This window comes from Argiope bruennichi, chromosome 2 (genome assembly GCF_947563725.1).
Source record: "Argiope bruennichi chromosome 2, qqArgBrue1.1, whole genome shotgun sequence".
Classification (NCBI taxonomy): domain Eukaryota; kingdom Metazoa; phylum Arthropoda; class Arachnida; order Araneae; family Araneidae; genus Argiope; species Argiope bruennichi.
The window spans coordinates 112,108,858-112,130,997 of NC_079152.1; the positions used below are offsets into that span (position 1 = coordinate 112,108,858).

The 22,140-nt window shown below is 28.2% G+C and overlaps 1 protein-coding gene across 1 annotated transcript in view; it reads left to right on the plus strand.

The window, feature by feature from the left end:
- The window catches only part of LOC129961608 (integral membrane protein GPR155-like), an 80,811-nt gene that overhangs the window by 54,518 nt on the left and 4,153 nt on the right, over nucleotides 1–22,140 (plus strand). Inside the window, exons 11-18 of the mRNA XM_056075113.1 lie at nucleotides 5,642–5,729; nucleotides 8,356–8,382; nucleotides 11,533–11,559; nucleotides 11,891–11,917; nucleotides 15,838–15,928; nucleotides 18,616–18,781; nucleotides 19,511–19,606; nucleotides 21,807–21,871. Coding sequence (XP_055931088.1) covers nucleotides 5,642–5,729; nucleotides 8,356–8,382; nucleotides 11,533–11,559; nucleotides 11,891–11,917; nucleotides 15,838–15,928; nucleotides 18,616–18,781; nucleotides 19,511–19,606; nucleotides 21,807–21,871 — 587 coding nt within the window. The remainder of the gene's footprint in view (nucleotides 1–5,641; nucleotides 5,730–8,355; nucleotides 8,383–11,532; nucleotides 11,560–11,890; nucleotides 11,918–15,837; nucleotides 15,929–18,615; nucleotides 18,782–19,510; nucleotides 19,607–21,806; nucleotides 21,872–22,140) is intronic.

Sequence of the window (22,140 nt, forward strand, 5' to 3'; positions counted from 1 at the left end):
CGCTATATAAAAATAATAAAATATCATAATAAAAATGTGTCAATCCTTCTTTTGTTAGATTTATTCAATCAATTCCGTTTTTACGACCCATTTTTATTAGATTTGTCTAGTCACTGATCACCTCTCGGTTTCAGAAAAAAAATGTACTCTTTCTCATAGTCAGTTCCTCTGTCCTTGAAGTCTTGAAGTGTTTCTTTTAAATATCTGAAAATAACTAAAATAAGGCAGCTAAAAAATCTTAATTAGAGTAAAAGTAAACCAAACAAAACACCGCATTGTTTTGGAATCTAAGACATTCAACTTTTTTTTTTTTTTTGCTTCAAAAGTTGAATTTGCGTCCAAAAATGGCCAAGAAGTTGAACCCGTATTCTTTGAAAGGTTTGTAGTAAAAAAATATATATTATTATTCACTCACTTCAAAATATATAACTAAATTTACAAAAATAGCAAGTACTAAGAAACTCCATTGAATTTTCCCTATATTTCATCCCTTAATCTGTGGTATAAAAATAAAAAAGTATACGTAATAACAAGTGAAATTACCCGTGGGGACCGGCCCTACTTCTGATACTCCTGCAGCTTAGAAAAGGTATTGATCATATTCTCTTTGAAGTGTTTGGAATATTCAACTCGTAGAATAAACTTATGGTACATGCATAATCTGAATCCCAGATTAGTATCGTTTGTCAAAATACCCCCCCCAAAAAAAAACAATTTTGAATTAGCGCCATCTGCAAATTTGCATCTGGTATCTGGTGTGCTCTATTAATTTCGTTTTGTTTTGGGGAAAAGCATTAAAGAATAGGTTTTTTTTTTTTTTTTTTTTGCTAAATACCCAATTATTGCATTACTTTTTCTTTTCTTTTTTTTTTTAAAAAGAATCTCTTATTTGAATTAAAAGATTCTTTTAGTTTTCTTTTTTCGATATTGTAAATCATTTAAGTTAACATTTATTCTATTATAAACGCTACTACGAGGCGTCCAGATGAATCCTTTCTCTAGTGTGATGCAGCTGATTGGAGAGAAGCTCTGTTATTATCCTCGTGATCTGATCGCGATTGAAAATTATAAGGTGAATCCCTAAAATAGCCCACCTTTGTTCAAAATGAATCATTAATATAATCAAACTAAATTTTCGTTTTGCCATAGAAAAGTTTTTCGTGCAAATTCAATGGCTGTCCGCTGATTCATTTCTTTAAATCTTAAGAGTTTCTACATTCACCAATTATTAAAATAGGTATAAAAAGGGATCATGATAATAGAAAAACGTGCGAATGTCAAGTACCAAGCAAAATATCATAAAAGATGAACGATTATTAGAGTGACGCATGATTTTTGATAAAGAACAAAGTCTTTTTAACACGATATGGGAGATTTCACGAAATGCACTAAAGTCTTTGAGAGAGATTCATTAAATGACTGCTCAGGAACAATCAAGAAGGCTTTGCATAGAAACGGAATGGAGCGATACCAGCCATACACAAGAATGTTGCAGCATGGAACGATCCATTTACTTTTCTTAGTGAATTCGTGATTAATATTTCCATTTTCCATTTGTTCATACTCACAAGAGAGATAGATGCATGCGTTTTAATAGAACTTTTCTATAGATAGAACGAAACACGCACGAATAAGAATATCGTAAGGTACCGCAACTCGAACCGTCCTACTCGGTCACATGATATTTCAATATCTCAGGATTCCGTGATACTCCAGTAGCGAAGAACCGTGATGAAATGACAAAAAAAAAAAAGAGTAATTTTTTTTCGTAAGAAACATTAATCATTGAGGTATTCAGTGTCAAGTTTTTGGCAGTTTTTTATTGTTTATATATTATTTATATTTTATTTTATTTCTTAAACAAACAATGCGAGATAAATAAATTATTCATTTTTCATCACGAAAAAAGAATTTATAAAGAACAAAAAGGTTTGATGATATCATTTATCAAATTGAAATAATACCGCTTGAAATGGGAGCCTTTCGTTCTTATACGCCTTTATTTGACATGAATTTTTTTCACGTTAATAAAAAAGAGATTTTGTAACGGATTTTTTTTTGCTCATTTTCTGATATTGTAGAGTTTTGAAATTTTATAAACTACTAGCAGCGTTTAGCAACCAGCCGGTTCGCCAATCTTAATGCACGTTAAAATTTTAATACTTAAATATTTTATGGAACTCCCATTTTAATTGCTTCTTCATTAAAATGTTTTAAAACTTTAAATTTTAATAGTCATATAATTCACTCATAATATTATAAAGGCCTTCAACCATAACGTAATATGTATCTCTCTAATTTTCTGTTAGCTCCCGTAGAATTTATGCTTTAAATTAAAGTGCAAATGATTAAACTGCAATAAATATAACAATATTTTTTTTTTACTGAAACGAAGCATTTTTTTAAATATGAGTACTGAAAAGAGAGTCGCTGAGTATTTTAACCTTATGGGCACTAAAGAATAATTTTCTTAATTTATATAATATCTCAAGAAGTTTTCAACAAAATTTTCTCAGATTCATCATGAACAGATCGATTAATTAACAATGTTTAGTTTTAAATGCATCAAAAACTAAAAAAATAAACAGAATCGTTTGAAATAATCTGTCGAAAACATATTAAGCCTTCAAAACCAAGTCCGTATCCGTTGTCAACAATCAGAACACAATGCGCATGCGAGAATTTTCAACGCCAACTATGGTAACGCAACTGCGTGAATTTTCTACGCCAGTTGGGGTAACGCTACGCAGATTAGATATTTTTAATTTCTTTTATTCTGTTTTATTTTAATTCAAAAGTACTTCAGAATGAATGTGAAAGATCGATTCATTAACAATGTTTAACTTTAAATGAATCAAACCTTAAGAAAATAAACAGAATTCTTTGAAATAATCTGCTGAAAATTTCTTAAGCCTGTCCTCTTTAGCGTGGGAAAAAAAACTGAAGCCTTACTCATTTGTTGGTGGGGAAATGAAAAGATTTTTTTGGACCAGAAAGTTAGTTTTTAATTAATAATAAAAAAAACCCAACTCTGATTTTTAAATTTTTTTCTCAAAAACTTTCCTTGGGATATACCTAACAATTTCCCAAATTTTCACGGCGATTGGATGTGTGATTTTTGAATCTATCGAGTACAGACAGACAGACACACATTAATTTTTATATAGAGAGATTATGTTGTCAGTAACAATAGATTTATTTTAACATATTTTTAACTTAAATAACAGTTAATTTATTAATGCAATTGAATTTTGTTCTTTATGGGATGTGCCTTCTAATAGAAAATTTAATTTCAAGATTCTATGATAATCATTATTTTGAATTACAAATTGAAAACTAAAACGTAGAAAATAATTAAAATAAAAAAATTAATAAAAAATATTTACATTTAAATAATTTAAATTTTTATATTATTTTTATTAAATTTTAATTTGTTTTTACATTCAATCCGTACATGTCCTATCTCTTGAATGATACAAATGGAAGAATTCAAAAGTTAATACGATTAAAAATTAAAGAAATAAATCAGGATGCTGGTTCTTTATGAAATCCTATTTTTAAATTTTCTTAAAATTTTTCACTACATAAAAAATATAGGTTCTAATTCATTTTGATGTATTCACAATATTACCTAGTATTACATTCTGTCTATCATATTGAGATAGCATCATTTTATTTAGTGGGAAATCAAACTAAGACAATGGTACGAGAAACGCTGTTGGATTCATAACGAACATAAAAAATAAAGTTTTTATTTTTAATTAATATGTAAAGTATCCAAAGAATAGCACTGCATAAAAAGGAGTCATTTATTAAATCAGCTGTAAGTGATTCAATCCATTTGAAGTTTTTTTACAAGTTTTAACGTATCTTATCATCCATCAAAAAGCACTACTATAAAAGATATTGTTACGAAATTTTTCTTCTACAAATACCGCTAATCAATCGCAACACATTTAATCGCTAGTTCAGCAGCTTGCTTGCTTGCTGTCTAATCCTCTCCAAAAAATCTCTTACTTGTCGGCGACTCCGACTCCTCTCACACACAACTTCTGACGATCCACACGACTTCACTGCAGCTACAGAGTGCCCGTCTTTTATAGTTCCGGGAGGCGGGGCTAGAATCTTCAGACCAATCAGGGCGTATCTGAATGTATCTTGGTTCCTACTGGATGGTTCGTGAAACTTCTCGAACTTTCCAGTATGATCCATTTAGTCGCCAAATTCGTCGCCAAATGGTCGCCAAGCTCTCAGTCATTGACGCTTCAGTCGCCCAGCACAGATCTTACAACGGTCTTTCTCACGATGACACCACTCGTGCCGGGTAGCAAAACCACAGATTTGTAACAATATGTAATACATTTTTCTAAAGAATTGCTTGTAAAATGTGATTTTAAGATTTTCATCCTTCTGTTCAATTCACGGAACAGAAAAAAGACATTGATTGATTATTTTCAAGAATATATTTCTACTCGTATACTTTTCCTACCTATTTTATTACTAGGCATAAACCTATTTTACTTAACTTCCCTACCTATTTTATTACTAGGCATAAACCTATTTTACTTAACTTTCCTACCTATTTTATTACTAGGCATAAACCTATTTTACTTAACTTCCCTACCTATTTTATTACTAGGCATAAACCTATTTTACTTAACTTCCCTACCTATTTTATTACTAGGCATAAACCTATTTTACTTAACTTCCCTACCTATTTTATTACTAGGCATAAACCTATTTTACTTAACTTCCCTACCTATTTTATTACTAGGCATAAACCTATTTTACTTAACTTCCCTACCTATTTTATTACTAGGCATAAACCTATTTTACTTAACTTCCCAACCTATTTTATTACTAGGCATAAACCTATTTTACTTAACTTCCCTACCTATTTTATTACTAGGCATAAACCTATTTTACTTAACTTCCCTACCTATTTTATTACTAGGCATAAACCTATTTTACTTAACTTCCCTACCTATTTTATTACTAGGCTACATACTATATTGCTATTATTATGCTACACTGATATCTCATCAAATAAAAACGAAATTTATTTTTACAATTCTTGTTTGAATTGTCTTGGTGATATCTGAAGATGAATATAACAAGGCAATGTCGTGATGTTTCAGGGTTTTGCGGTGCGACAAAGTGATCACGAGCACCACCACAACATCATTTGGAATAGCAATTAGATGACACATTGTCTGTGTCAAATGATGCATTTTCGAAAATTTATGGCGTGGACAAAAAAAAATATTTTCATTTATAATATTTTTTTTTTATCTTTTCAACTCTATATTTTTTATTTAAAATATGAAGGGTGGAAAATCTGATGAAATGTTTATGTTGTATTTGCTAAAATGAAACACCCACACTTACAGACACACACACACACATATATATATATATATTAATAAATTCTTTATTGAAGAATTTAATTTTCCCTATTGTCAAAGCAATATTTCCCTGCATTATTTTGTTCGATAGTTATTCAATTTTGCATCAATATTAATGCTTACTTATGCAATTAAAGTAACTGTAGAATGATCCAATTTATCAGTAGTGACTACCAAATGATTCAATTGATTTTATGATTTTCTGCATTAAAAAACTTAATATTTCTTTATTTTAGCTTTCTGCCACGACCATTCTTCAATTCATTTGTTTGGTTATCGTCGGAATGTGCTTGCTGTTGCACTTTAAGAGAAAACACTCTGTTAGTAAGTATTTTAAAAAAAATGGATGTTCATTTACGTAATACAGTATATCGTTCTATTATAACATCGTCTTTTCTAAAATGGTTTTTAACCTTTAAAAATGCTTGGTTTGTTAATTGCATATTCTTAACTTCCTCGTGCTGATGTATGGCCAAGAATACAATTGAGATATTTATTATTTATTTAGGCAAAAACAAAGCTGTTTATATGATATTCTGAAACAGAAGTTTTAAAATTTATGATTGAATTGGAATATTATTAGAACATACGCCGAGTTTAATATAACATTCAAAATAAAAGAAACAATAGCACTGATGTTAAGTAGATGTTATTTTGATACATAACATTTTAATAAGTCATTTATAACATAATCATTTTAATATTAATACATTGCATAAGAATATTATCTATACATATATTGAATCGACCTTTATAAAATGCATTTAAAGTGATGTGCTCAAAAAAATCATTGACCATTCGATTTTTAAAAAAATAGCATCTGTATCAGTTGATTAGCTACGATAATGAATAATGTATACCGCAATAAAACTGCAGCAAACTTAAAAATCCTTGAATATTGTGAATTAAAACTTCGATGATCCTTTTTCTAATTTCTATGCACGTTGTAGTTTGTAGAGTAACAAGTGAAAAATCCACCGGGGCCCGTTACAATTTTTTTCTGCAAAAATAAATAAATAAATAAAATACAATGACAAAATAACCAAAAGAAAATATTTTCAAAAGATGAATTTACATTGGTTTTTAAATGATTTATTAATGAACTTTTTTATCTAAGCAAGTAAATAGTTTTACCAATAAAAATGAATGATATGAAACCTCTACTATTGTTCAATATCAAAATCATTACATATGAATTATAAGCCTCGTCTTATATCTCGAATTATAATAATTTCAAAACAATTTAATTGCGCAAAATTTAATCTTATAACTTTAAACGAGCAGTTCTTGTATATATAAAAATTTATCTGGGGAACAGTTTTAACGATTTGGATCAAATTTTATTATTAGATAAGGTTTTGTTTTTTTAAAATTATTTATATATATATATATATATATATATATTATATTTCCTGAAAAAAAACATATTTTACACAAAAAAACCCCATTTTTTTATAACTATTAGAGCCTTTCTCTATCTGCTCTCATGCTGACAATGCCATATAGCGCCATTTCGTAAATTTTTGTGGTGCTTAAATTTCGTAAATTTTTGTGGTGTATTAAGACCTGATTTAACTACAGTAAAATTGAGTGTAAGTTCAAACATATAAGTAATGATATATAAACTGTAAAATGAATACTGTAATATAGTATTTAAATTGTTTCTACTAACTGGTTAAACTAAGTACATTCAGGATTTTTTTTTATTTAAATGACTTGTTTATATGTAGGTAAGATTGAAAAATATTCATATGTAATCAGTATGTGATTCGTATCTAAATATTTTCTCAAAAAAAATAATTACGAGTTTTTTTTTTTTAAAATGTAGAGCAGAATTTAATTTTCCAAGTACTAAATTTTTATTAAAACATTTTCCTCAGATTCATTCAATAAACTTCACATATGTTCAAAACATATATATGTGTTTGAAGGCTCTTTTCCTTTAATTTTATCGCTATAAACATCGAGCTGGAATGTTAATTTTTGGAATATTTGCATTTAGTGTATTTTTTTTCTTTTTTGGAAACAAACAGATTTTATTCCCAAACCTATAATCCGATCATAGATAGCAATGTTTTACTCATAAAAAGGCACCCGTTTTAATTCAAATTAATGATAATTTTCGCATCTTACTCAACATTAGTCGTAATTTTTAAAAGAAGAAATAATTCAAACTTTCAATGTTTGCTTATGAAAAACAATGAAATTATTTTAAAGGACGAAAATATGTATAAAAACAGTGCGATATCCAACAAATCATTCACATTAATTATTATCTCTTTAAATATTTTTAATATGGTAATGCAACTAAAATATTCAAAGCACTGTCAGTGCGAATATAAACAAACATTTTTTTATGCTTATTGGATAACTTAGAGGTAATAATAAGGATTTTCATAAAGGATTTTTCATTTAAATAAGATTAATTCGTTACAAAAAAGTCGGTAATAACTTTTTTTAGAATAAGAAAATAAAGAAATAAAATTTATTTCCTGTATTTCCCCAAGTAGTGTTATATGTAAAAGAATTGATTTTGCAAGAGAAAATAAAATCTCTTTTAATGAATTTATATTGGGAAAAAACACATTTAATATAATTACAAATTGTATTAGTGATCTACAATTTAAACAAATGGATGAATTTTTTTCCAGATAAGCTAAAATCTTCCTTTCAAATAGAATTATAATTGAAGTATTCTGACAAAAAGTAAAATCAAAGAACTAGGAACTCTTGCTTGTTTCATTTTAAATATTTATAAAGTATTGCATATATATTCATGAGTTAGTCAATGTATTTCTAAACTTAGTTTAAAATCTGAACAAAAAAACTTATCTTAAATTGTTTGTAATTGTTATAATCGGTATATTTTTATCATATGTTATACTCTATTTCTTATTCATCCAGTAATAAATTTGATAAAGATCAAAACAAACTTTTTTTTTACTTTCAGAGAAACGTAACCGCACAGTAATAGAAGGTAAGGGCGCATTTTAAAACATATTATATTTCAACCACTGCTTTTAATTCAATTTCATTATAAACCCAAGCAGCGCATTCTAAAATTAATAAAACAGTTAGTGCTCTTTTTCTTTTAATATTATTACTAATTACGTTTCACTACTAGGGGATTGCTTTTAATTATTATCTATTAATTTTCGGATTAATAGAAAATTTATAAAAGAATATTAAGTAACAATCTTAAGATTAAAATCATGTTAATTTATTTTTGCAACGTGATTAATACAAATTTTTTTCGTCTGAAAATCGGATCGATAAAAAGTGAATAGGAAATAATAAACCTCCTAAATATCTAAATCTAAATCTGAATACTGAATATTATTAGATTTCATTGTTGAATTGTCTTTCATGTAAGAAATATTCAATTCAAATTTACAATTTGATGTACGTTTTCTTAAATAGAAACGCACAACAAATGAAAAACTTTTTCTTTGTCGAAATTAATCTCACGATTTCTTTTAATAGTTATTAATGCTAAATAAAATATTCAATTTAAACTAATTTAGTTTTAGAATTTTTCAGCGAAATAAGATTTAAACTTGGTTGAATGTTACAAAAAGACTATTCAAAATGAATCAGACATTATAGTGGAAGATATGCATTTAGCTTACTGAGTTATACTCAGACTGATCATGAAAAGATTGTAATTGGACGAGCTTTTGTTTATTCGAGTTTGCTCATCCCCCGTGCAATTCCCTGCTGCATGTTACTATCTCAACAATCACGGCAACTTCCGAATTAAGTTATTTAAAGAGCCTGCTTTTGAAAAATGTGCACATTTATTTAAAAGATTCTATTGTTCCGTTTTAAACCCGTCCTATTTTTTCGTTAAAGCTATTTTATGTCCTACATTGCTTGGATTATTTTTTATTAATGAAAAGATGTCTAAATCGCCAAGGAGAAAAAGAAATGCAATAGCCATATTAAAACTGGCCGATGTTGGGGTCACTGATTCACAGCTGACAGGATCTATATCAGCTGTGAATGGATATAAACAGAAAAAAAAATAATGGATAGCTATTTTTTATCTTGATCTAATTTTATGTGCATTTATAAATTGAAAAAGATTTGGTTAGTTCATATTATCTGATGTGAATATTTGAAAATAGCTTCACGCTGAAATCAAAATGTGGCTTTACTATCCACCTCTTCTTTTCTGTAGTTATGAAATAAGTTACTTATAAACAACCATATGTTTATTACATATGGTTGTTTATTTAAAAAAATATTGCAGTATTTTATTAATTATTTGTTTAAATTTCCGACATTCAAAAAAGTATGTTTCATACGTTATTTGTTTGAGAAAAATCACATTGAAACTTTGCAAGAGAGACGCAAAGTAAGCATTAAAACGTTTCCTCAATTCAGCGAAAACTCTTACTCGATACAATTTCGGTTTTACATAATTATAATGGTCAATTATTTTATTACGGGGTGGGAAGGGGTCAGTGATAATTAGAAATGAAATGAATGTTTTTACCTGCAACCGTTTTAAACTGATACATTTACTGAACTTGCGATGTGCAGCGGGTTTTCGGAACTAAAGAACTTTTAACCTCTGGACATCATTTCATATTGTTAAAAATGAGTGACAATGCAAATTGTTATTTAATAAGTTTGCAAGCGCCATATTAATCTTAGCAATAATACATTTAACATACAGTACACTCCCGAATATACTGTTACGAAATTTTCCGGGGTTCGTTTGGATAGTGGAAGTTATATGGTGTGAAGAACGCTCAATCACCAGGCGGCAGTAGAAAATAAAACAACGACGTTTATTTAGACAAAGACACACAGGATAGCACAAAGACGGCAACTATATACAGCACAAAAGACGATTATCTTCAGCCGAGACGTGCAGCAACAACAGCATACACAGCAGCATATAACAAGACAGACAGACAGTAGCGCACAGCTTAGTTCAGCACTAGCTTCACTCCGTCGCAGCTCCGCTTATCTCTGGGAGGCCAGTTCTTTATTGTCAATTACGACTACTCTTCGACTCCACTGGTTCGCAACCCATTCCACCACTGGTTTACAACTCCAATTCACCACTACGACTCTGCTCTGTCGCTTCCGACTTCTCCTCAATTCACCGCTGCCCGGCAGCTGCGGGTGCTTAATATTATAGGTCTCAGGAGGCGGGGCTAGAAGCCTCTCAGCCAATCAGGAACGTTCGAGGCGTAACTCCGTTCTCACTGGACGGATCGGGAAAATTCTCGATGTTTCGGGTATAATCTATTTTGGCGCCAAAGTCACCAAATTCGTTGCCAAGTCGCCAAATGGTCGCCAAGCTCTGGGACCTCCATGGAACCAACTATGCTGGAAAGCCGCATCGCAGATTCGTAACAATACGGTTCGTGACTATTCGGCTTGCGCACTATTCGGCCTAGTTTAATTTTATCGTAATTAAATAAGGAAGGCAAGGCATTGTAGAAGCCTAATCTATTAAGAAATTTTTCAGAAACTAACGACACGTTACTGATAACTGCTTCTATTATTCATCTAGACGCTCTGCGTTCATATTCTACGTGGGTTGAGATAAATGGAGGGTTTAGTACTGAAAAAGGAGTGAGAAAATATATATTATAACAGTGAGTTTAGGTTTAAAAACTTTGTCTTCTGGTATTGGTAGGCAAAGAAATGAGTTCATAGACTTCCGGTCTATCCGAATTTTTTGTTATCCAGACTGTTCTTCCGTCACACTAGGTCGGATACTCGGGAGTGTACTGTATTTACTTAATGAAAAGGTTCTGCTGACATGCATTTTAATGTATTGAAATCACATTAATAATGCAATTTAAAGCGTTCAAATTACTTTTACCACACTGAAAAATAGCTACCTTAAAAAATTAGATATTGTAAATGAATACATATCTTACATGCTAATAGATTTTCATATTCAAATATCTTACTCTTTATCTAATTCTATTCCGTATGACGATATTAGGCTACAACAAATCGTTTAAGTGTATTATGAAGATTTTTACCGGTACGGTATGTTCCATAATTAAAGATTTATTTTTATGAATTATCCAGAAGTAGTTCAATATTTAAATGTCTTCCATTTTTCATCCATTAATTTTTTCCCTCGCTTTGTTTGCAGATTTATATAGCACTGCTTTAGATGAAGGTAAGAGCTATTTAAAAACAAAAAATCAAAATTCACTGCATAAGTTATAAAAGTAATAATAAATATCTTTTACGTCTTGTTTGAAATTTTTTATCAAAATTTTCATTTTCTTTAAACATTTATTTATATAGAAATTTTATTCTGAAACAATACAATAAAAAAAGATTGGCTTATTAATTCGTTTATAAAAATATTTTTAAATATTAATTTATCGCAAATGATTTTTTATAGGGCTATACAATAAAAAAACTTTAAATCGAAATGATAATATTTAATATTAATTAATATTATTTATATTTTATAAATTTATAATTTTAATATTTGTTTCCAGATTTAAGCATTTACAATATGCGAGAAGGTAAGAATTTTCTAAAAGTTATAAAAAAATATTTCTTTTATAATTTATTCTTAAAATGTTAAAGTTCTTAAGTTTTTCCCCATGTTTGCTTTTAGAGACAATAAAAATTTTCTACGAGAAAATAAGAAATATAAAAATACAGAAGTGTTTGTAAACAATGCCATATTCAGTTGGTGGCTTTAATAAAAGGGAATATCAAAGTATTGATTAAGAATAAAAAAAAGTCTGCTTAATGTCAGCACCAAATTTTGACAAAAACTTATTCTTCGCCACATTTGGAAATCTCAAATACTACATAAATTAACGAAAAATACGTAGCAAAAAGAATATTATAATATATTCCCTTGGAATTACTGATCAGTAAGTTAACATTTTGAAAGCATCAGATCGATTACTTTTCCTTACAAGTGTAAAAACTTTTTCTTTTTTTTTTTTCATTTTCAAATATTGATCAGTTTATTGAAAATTAAGTATTAACAATTTACCAACATTGTAATAATTATCATATCAGACACAAATTATATAACAATTGACGCACAGTTTTGAATGTACATAAGTTTTTCTCGGAAATCGTTTGGATTATTTGAGTTTAATTTGGGAGTGTATCAAACATTTTCTTACTTTAATGTGGTTAGAATCTTGAAGTGCAAGTTGTATTTTCAGGTACTCTCTTTGTATCTAATATTATCTGAAAATTCCAAGATCTCTCCTCAACAACCTTTGTTTGTTTCTAGAATGAAATATTTGTATAAAGACTCAATCAATCAATTTAACGTTATTTTGATTTCTTCCTGAGAATATTTGCTGACGGCTTGATTTTAATTCCGTTTTTAGGTAATGTTCTTTTATCTTGCATACCTGTTTTAGTGCGCTTTCTTTAATCATCCATATAAACAAACTAAATAGAGTTCTGTCGATTTAGATTTTTTTTCTCTTTTGCTAGAACTTTGATTGCACATCACAATATTATAACCAACGCCTTAAAACTTAAAATCTGTTGTCTTGAAAATATCATTTCATGAAATTTTCAAGTTAGATGTCCTATCTATTTAATAAAGTACTTGAAAGTGAATTTTAATTTATTACATACAATAAAATGAATTTATTACGCATGCATAAAATTTTCTGGAATCGTGAATTGGCTCAATTTCCTAAAGATGTATCGAAAGTAAAGATGTAAAGATGTATCGAAATATGATAATTAATTAATAAATAAATAAATGCCAATCACACGTTTATTTTATGTCAACAGGAAAATTTCAAATAAAAACTTTGTCTAATAAACTCTCTAGAAGTTTCAAAATCGAAGTAATTTGATTAAAAACTAGCCACTTTATATTTTCTATTACTTTACACTTTATGCACTGTCTCTCAAATATTATTGCTTATTACTTAAAAAGTATTGAGACAGAAAAAATTTCAAGTAATTTGAAAAATTTAGTAACAAAATGTTTTTAAAATATCATATAGCTCTTCCGAAATGATGCCTTTGATACATATTCGGAACCTAAAGGATGATCGTTACAAAGAAAATATCAAAAAATAATTTTCTAAGCACACTTTGTTTCTTATAGTACATCTTATTCGCATGTTAAAAATACTTCGCTTATCATTTTCGTTACTAGAAATGAAGCTATTAAAAGTTTGATTGCTGAAATGTTAGGAATTGCTAAATGTTTAATCTACTTAAATGTCAGATGGTAAAATGATCAAAGTTCTTTAATTTGTTTACAACATTAGAAGATAAGCTAAAATAAATAACAACATTAAGCATTAAAACAAAAGGAATTTCATAACCCATATCGAACATTTTATTTTACATTGAAATATTAATATGTCTAAAAATGTTCAAAAAATAATTGTCTGAAAAAAAGTTTAAAAAAATAATATTCTTACCTTTTCATTTAATCGTTGTATTGATTGAAAAATTATAATGTCTAAATTACTTTAAATGGATATTATAAAGCAAAGCACGCATTTTTAAGAAATAAACTATGATGAAGTTGTGCTTCCTTTTGTCTCAATAAGAAGGTTCATTAATTCCCAGCAATACGATCACATTTCACATTCATGCAATAGAAACATAACTGCAATTTAACAGGAATATACAATTCAGCATCATGAAAAGTAGATATTTAACATTTCTAAACTTCAAAAATTATGTAATTAAAGAACCATTTGATTATAGTCTTTTTCTAGCTCTTTAAAGTTTTCAGTTTTCAAATGAGGTGAGTTGGATAAAAAAAAAGATTTTTATTTATTCATTTAAAATTTTGGTTTTATAAAATTAAAATATTTGAAATTTAGAGTTTCCAAATCACTCTCTCTTTTTCGCGACATAATTCATTGAAGAGAATACAAAAAAGATTTTGGGCTTCTGCTTTTATCGAGTCTATAAAATTTCTCTATGACTAGTGTACCAATGCTTTAGTAAGCCAAGATTTAAAAATTCACTGGAAATCAAAAAATGTTGATTGATCCAAGTTATCCAGGACCCGATTTAGAAATCGGATGCCTCTAAGACAATACAAGTTTCAGAGCGGGCCTTCGCTGCAAATTCCAAAACCTGATTTTTTTAATTAATGTTATTACTATCTCCACATAATTCGTTTATAATATTCTTTTATATTCTCCTTTAAAGTTTACTAAAAATAATATTTCTTATTTCTTATTTACTCTACCAGTGTATATGAGATTTTCTAATATAACTTTTATTAACTATTCTGTGATGGTCATATCTGAGACATTATTAACAAGAAAACAGTCAGTCTAGATGGACCTATCTTTTAGTAATGAAATAATCTCTAATATAATCTAGTAATTAAATATCCACTATGTTTCCTTTCTGACTAGATACGAACCCTCATATGATGCGAACACTTTTTTCGTACATTTGGCCTGGCATTGTCAGTAACTATTTAATAAACGAATGACTTATATTTTAACTTTCATCGTTTGAAAAGTTGAATTTACTAAATATTTATGGTGGAAAATTTTGTCAGAACTTTTGAAATACCGAATGTATGTCCAATAATCGCTATGCTGCGAAAATATGGTTTCAGAAAAATGGGATTCATCTAATTTCGTTTATAATATTCATCAACAGCAAACCGTGATATGGGAACATCACTGGAGAGGGACTTCATTACTTCACACATTCCTCGGCATTGTAATTTGACTTTGTTTTGAGTTGATTATTTTTTATGGAGTTTGTTATATAACTACCCCAAAGGCAGCACAAAGGATATTTTTGAACACATCTTCTTAGCAGCAGGTTGTACAAATATGCTGTCATCATTCTTGGTTTCGTAATTCACCGTGTCGGTGTCACAACTGCTGAGTGTCATTTTGAACACCTCGTGTGACTTCTTTGAATTTCACGAACATGCCTATTGTTATTAATAATATATACGTCATCCAATAATGTGTATTCGTATCTTGCGTTTTTTGCTCAATTGCGAATGACCTTGAAGTTTCTAGTCTCTTGCAATTCTACAAAGAGCACGAACTTGTGTTATGTGATACTAATACGCTGCTGGGCAATCTACACATTCTAGAAGTGCATACACATGGTTGTGAAATACTTTGTTTCTCTGACAAAAGATGAAGAAAATTAATTATATAAGGATAACACAAAGCAAGAGAGACATAAAATTAATTAAAGTGACTTTCAATAAATTTTTAAAGAAACTTTTGTGTATGTTGAATGTTTAAATGCCTGCTTGACCTGGTGATGGCTTTTCATGAACTTGTATTCATTGTAAATGTCAATATTTAATAATCCTCAATTTTATTTTATCATTTTTATTTGATTTAACAGATATTGAATTCAGAAATAAGGAAGTAAGTATTGGCCTAACAATTTGAGGTTGTCTTTTCAAAATAATAAGTGTAACTATTGCCAATTTAATTTTATGCAGGTTGGGAAAACAAACTTCAGAAGAAGGTTGGCTTTGAAAATCCGATATTTTGTTTAGAATCAGGAAATGTGACAGCTACACATTACAAAAGGTAAATATAATAGATATTTCATATTTAATTTAATAGCATAACTTTATAATGAATGAATATAAAATAGGTAATGCATCTCAAATAACTTTTATGAAATTTCATTTTTAATTGAATTTTAAAGAAACGAGAAAAAGATATTAAATTGCAATATGATAATTCAAAATTTAAGAAGTTAATGTTAGATTTTTAATCTGAATTTAGTAAACAATCCTGAAGATATTTCAACATTTTCAGACTAATAATGATAAATGCATACTATATTCTCTGTATAAAGTTGCATCGTTACAAATTATACGTAATGCTTTTCACCAATTCAAAAAATAAAATGAGCGTCATAAGCCTTTTTTTTTTACATTAGGCAGCCCTTTTTTTTAACTATCAATTAAGTTGTGAAGAACATCTAACAGCTCACTAAAAAAGAGGAGGAGCTATCTTTAATTATATTTACTTCAGGTTCAAATTTTTGTTAAAATGGAAGGCAAAAGGAAAAACAAAATATTTATTAGAAAATTACGTTCTTTTCAGACTTTTTATTGACTTTTTTTTTACTTATTTTGCACTTGATATTCCCCTTACCATTATTTTTAAGTCACGAAAGTCTATTCTAAATAGCATTACATCCGATACTTATTCAGAATTCCAAGCAATTAATACTTTTCTATATTTTTATTTTTTTAAATGTAGGATACTAAACTCACATTGTTGTCTCAAAAAGTCCATATCATTCTTTTTCTTGCTCAAACATTCTTTAATACTACATGCGATGGTTATAAGATTTTTATAATTATACCATCTTACCATAATTAATTATTCATATCATTTAATTTCTATAATTACCATTAAATCACTCATTTAAAAATCCAATATAATCTAAACCTGTAGATAATGAATTGTTTAGGAATTATTCCGTTAATCTTTCATATAATTTTCTAAGTTAACAAAAGTAATTGTTCATTCAAACGTCAATTTCACTGAATAAGTTATTATCGACAAATCGCAAGGAATCGCAAATTCAAGAGAATAAGAGTACAACTGTATGAACTTGTACTTTCTAAAAATATACAAAGAATTAATTTGTTAATTACGAACAAGTTTATTCTCGACCACTTTTTAAACAGCACTGGATTTTTTTTAATGTGTATCTGTTTAGTTAATTTTCCGCATGAACTTATTTTCCTCATTTTTTTTTTTTTTTTTTTTTTTTTTTTTTTTTGTAAAAATATTAAAGCTGTAAACAGGAAAATTCAATGGCAGTTTTCAAAAGCCTGACTTCAAAAATAGACTAAAAGACATAACTACGAATAAATTTTAAATGCAACGAAATCTACGAACATTAAATTCCTCGACTACCCAGAACTGGCTATTCCTGAATTTTATAGAAATAATTCACAAACTAAGATTATTTACCAGTGTTTTATGCAATCTCAAAGACCTTAGATTTTGGAATTATGTGACATATTCAACATACAAACAACATTTCACTATCATGCACATAAAGATGTTTTAAAATTCTTTTCTATTCTCTATATAACCGTAAACAAAACTAGTTACCATTGGGTGCCAAAAACTATTCCTGCTAGGGAAAAACAAAACTCTTAAGGAAAGAAGCTTAAATGATTTAATCTTTTTAATGAAATATTAAAGGACATAACACACGTCCTAAAGGACAATAAAAGAAGACACTAAGATAAGGTAACCGAGTATAACACTTTGCATTTGGACACTTCCTCTATATTTCTTTCGAAAATGGTTAACGAGAATTTACAAAACACATAATGACAACTCTGGTACCTTCTGTCCAAAACAATGGTGAGAACGCCAGTCGCAAAACGGCAGTTGAAAAATATGTTTTTAATAAAAGGGAGAAATTTTCTGCCTTCAACATGAGACTCTACTCCTTCAGTCAAGGCTCTTCAGTTTTGTGAAATTTTATAAATACAGTAAAAATAAATAAAGCATTTAAAAAAATTACATTAAGAATTTTCGTTTCATTTTGTATTTTGTATAAAAAGACTTTAATGCTTGCCCATTTGTGTTTTCAAAACTAATTAGGCATAAGATACTAGAGGTTGGATGCTGGATACTGATAAATAATGTGGGTAAATTTAATATTGAAGAGTATTTTGAGCACTGGATAATAAAGTGAAATCATTTAACCTCGCTTCACATTTTTCTCATGTCTTACAATAACTTAGAAGCAGTTAATTTAAAGACATGAAGACCAACTATGATAAAACTCTTGCAACAACGAGCGAAATCAAAGAGAAATATTCCATTTTATAAAAATGGTAAATTGAATCCTTAACACTGAATCAACTACAAACATTGTTCGTAACTTTAAATCAATGGAAATGAAGGATATAAAACAAAGAAGAAAAAGCCTCATCAATGAAAACAAATTCTTATGTCAGATGATGTGGTATGACAATATAAACATTTATATGTAATCGTGTAAAAAAATTAAATACAAAATAGTTAATAATTGCCTTGGAAATAGCCATTTTGACTTACAATTACAAATCCTATTTCCTACATTTTACAAATGTAAAATGTAGGAAGCAGTAGCAAGCAAAAATGTTTAAATTCAGGACAAAAGAATTTGAAATTGTGAAATCGGTATCCACTTAACTTATGTTAATTTAAATAAACTTTATTTTTTATTTATTATTATTTTTTTTTTTACATAGGAAGCGACCCAGCTGCATGCCGCCCGAACTAAGCGAAAAAGACGAAGCTGATCTGTACTATCGAGAAATACTGCACGAAGGACAGGACAAATATTCAAATAATAATCGACAATGGACCTTTCGATTTTTTAGTCTTCTCCTGTTGTTGTTCATATCGACAGCAGTGGTAAGAAAAGTTACTTAATATTATAGAAAATGCCTACATTTTTACGTTGATGTCACTTCATTATTGTGCGGTTGATTTAATATTTGATTTGCAAAGTACATATCAAATTGTACAAATCAGAGAAGATAATAGTTCGGAAAAAAATCATTTCATGATAGGTCTTGTCTTCCATGATTGCGATTGTCTAATAATTACTAAATGTTAGACATTATTTAGACTTCTTTTAAGAATCGATTACAAGTGTTTCTAATCGACAAAATGAGTAGATATTTAGTTCACAGTATATCCAGTATATTAAAATGTAGAATGTATTAATGTTTATGTAATCATAGAATATATTAAAAAAGTTAATGAAGGAGAACAAAAAAGAAATTAGTGTGTATTCTTAAATTATAAAATAAACCATTAAACAATAATTTCGAAATAAATAGTTAATATCTAAGGAAAAAAACATATTTATAAAATAACATTTATTTAATCAAGCATTATAAATCAGTTATCGTGAAAGAAGCATAATATTATCTTTTTATAATTTTTGCTAAATCAATGATTTTTTATGAATTCAAGGAAGTAAGATATTATAAACGAACTTTTCTTAAGATCCTGTATAGTTATGGTCGTTATATTAATTAACTAAAATTCGATCTATCTAATTTTGAGTAAGGTTTGTTTTTATGCTGGTTCATTTTCCTTTGCATTAACGATATATATATATATATTCCGTTTCAGAAATTTGTTTCGAACATATACAAACTTGTACACAGTATGGCTTTAGAAATCATGATACCTCTGGAATTTTTACAGTCCATTTTATTCATTGGGCAGGTAATATTTTTGTAAAACATTTTGCTTTGTACTTATCTATATTTCAATTTATTTGGAACGCATAATAAAATATTATTTTTCAGTTGTTGTCCCAATCTCCAATGAAATAAATGTGCGAAAACTTCGGACTAAATGAATATTATTTTATTTTCAAATGAAAATTCATATATATATATATATTGTCTTTCATTGTAGAATACGAAGTAAGTGGACGCGAGGCACATTTCTTACACACTCATTTTCAAATCCAATACCGAAAAAATATATTAACTGACGCATTGCATTATAGATGGCGCCACTAACTATCATTCACGTCTTGTTCTTAAAGAAGTTTAGTGAACATTTTTTTAAAAAGATTCTTTCCATTATAAAGAGTTTTAACAAGCATACAGTAATATGATAAATGGAAATATTAGCCATCCAACTAATTTTTCAAACGATTTATTTAATCTTCCATTATACAATGTAGGAATTAAAATACAGTAAAGCAAGTTTTTCCAATTCTCATTTAGCATTTTATATTCGTCTCAGTAAAATTATTCGTAGTTGATGAATTTATGGATATTATTGGTGATAATTATATGATGAAGGAGAAATTATATCATTTGCCCAGAGAAATTCAATGGTTGAATTGAATTGAAAATCTTTGAACTGATTTTATTCCTCAAAACGATGGGTGTATGCATTCAGTATGCTAATTCGACTCACAATACTGTATTTAATACAATCAATAAATATGTCAGACAACGCTTTAGAATTTTTAAAATAAAAATCTACCTGCATGCTCATAAATCATATAAAATAGGGAAGTTATAATTTGTATACAAAAAAAAGCAATCAATCTTTTAAATTTTATTTTAGAATAAATGTTTAATTTTAAGATTTAATTATTATTTTTAATATTTCATATATTGTTAGTGCATGAAAAATATTTATAAAATTACTAACATTAGTAGCATTAAATTTGTAATAATCGAAATAGCTCATTAAAATTTCGATTTGCGTATTTTCATTCATACACCATTTTACTGTACTTGCTTGAAAGAAGTCTCTCCTTACTATATATATATATATATATATAAGATGTATTGAAAGCCATGTGACGCACAAGTATTTTTTTTTTCTTTTTTTAAATGAGAAATAAATATTTAAATAACAATATTTATCTAAAACACCAGCTTGTCAGTGCTGAAAGAAGGAGGAAAATCAGAGTAATTTACTTATTGGAATTGATACAGCAATTGTTCCTTATTTTTCAAACTATTGGTCTCCTGAATTAAAAGACGACAAGTTTGGTATACGTATATCATAAAAAGTTGGCCAACTGGGATAGAAGCTAGTTTGCTTTCGAGTTTCAAGTTCTTCATAACACATAGGGGCACAATTTCAGGAACAACAGATACTTTGGAATAATTAAGATCAGGCTTCAACGCTAGCAAATAGCTCGTATGCTCGACCTCGCCAGCTTCACATTGCTATCGTCAATACTGGGCGGTCATGATGAGTATTTTGTCGAAAATTATTTTATCAACTGTACCCTAGTAGCACAAAATATTGTAATAATAATAATATAATAATACCCTAGTAGCACATGATGTTATTCGATATTCAAAAGCAGGCTAATATCGGGAAGATATCGTAACAATCTTGTTGAGCATTTTGTGCTAATAGGGTTCACTTATGAAGGTCAATTGAAATATTTGGCACGGATGACTATGAATTTTAATCGGCATTATATTCTTGTTGCCCAAGAACATAAATTAACACTTAGAGCTTTTAGGAGAAAAAAATAATAAATTTTACTTCAGCCCATTGAAGGTAGCTATTAAGATAATTTGAAAGTTTTAACTAATATGTTCGATAGAAGTGTCTTAATTCTCACAGAGCACCAGTGTTTCGTAATTCAAGACATCTCAATAATGTGTCGTTGCATCAGTATAATCCAAGCTAATTATGTGGGAAGCATACTTTCTGAATAATAATTGAATTAACTGAATATTTATTTAAGAGTTAAAAAAAATTGTGAAGGGTTATAATAATTGATTGTACGCTGTTATAGGAAAACCAAATTATTATAAAAGTTATTTCAGTTTGGAAATAAATAACTGACATTCATTCACCAAATATAATTCTTTATTACTTCTTTTTTTTATATCTAAAATCTTATTAAATAAATAGCATTGTTATTTTTTTATTGCAGGGATTTTTCATCCTTTTAACATTTGGAATAGATGCTCGAACTCTTTCGATTCAGATGACAAAATGGTATGTATTCGATACATTTCATCATGTTTAAATGCATTTATAACGCCTTTCTGTGGGAAAGCACGCATTCTTTTAAAATCTATGGATTGCATGATTTTTATCCTCATTCGAAATGAATAAGAACTACTAATACTATTTACTATTTTGAAATAAAAAAATGTTCAAATTATTAAAAGCAAAGCTAAGAATTCCTCTTTCTTTCTTCCTTTTTTCTTTTTTTTAAAAAAATCTCTTCACATAGTGATCAATGTGTGTAAGAATACCATTAG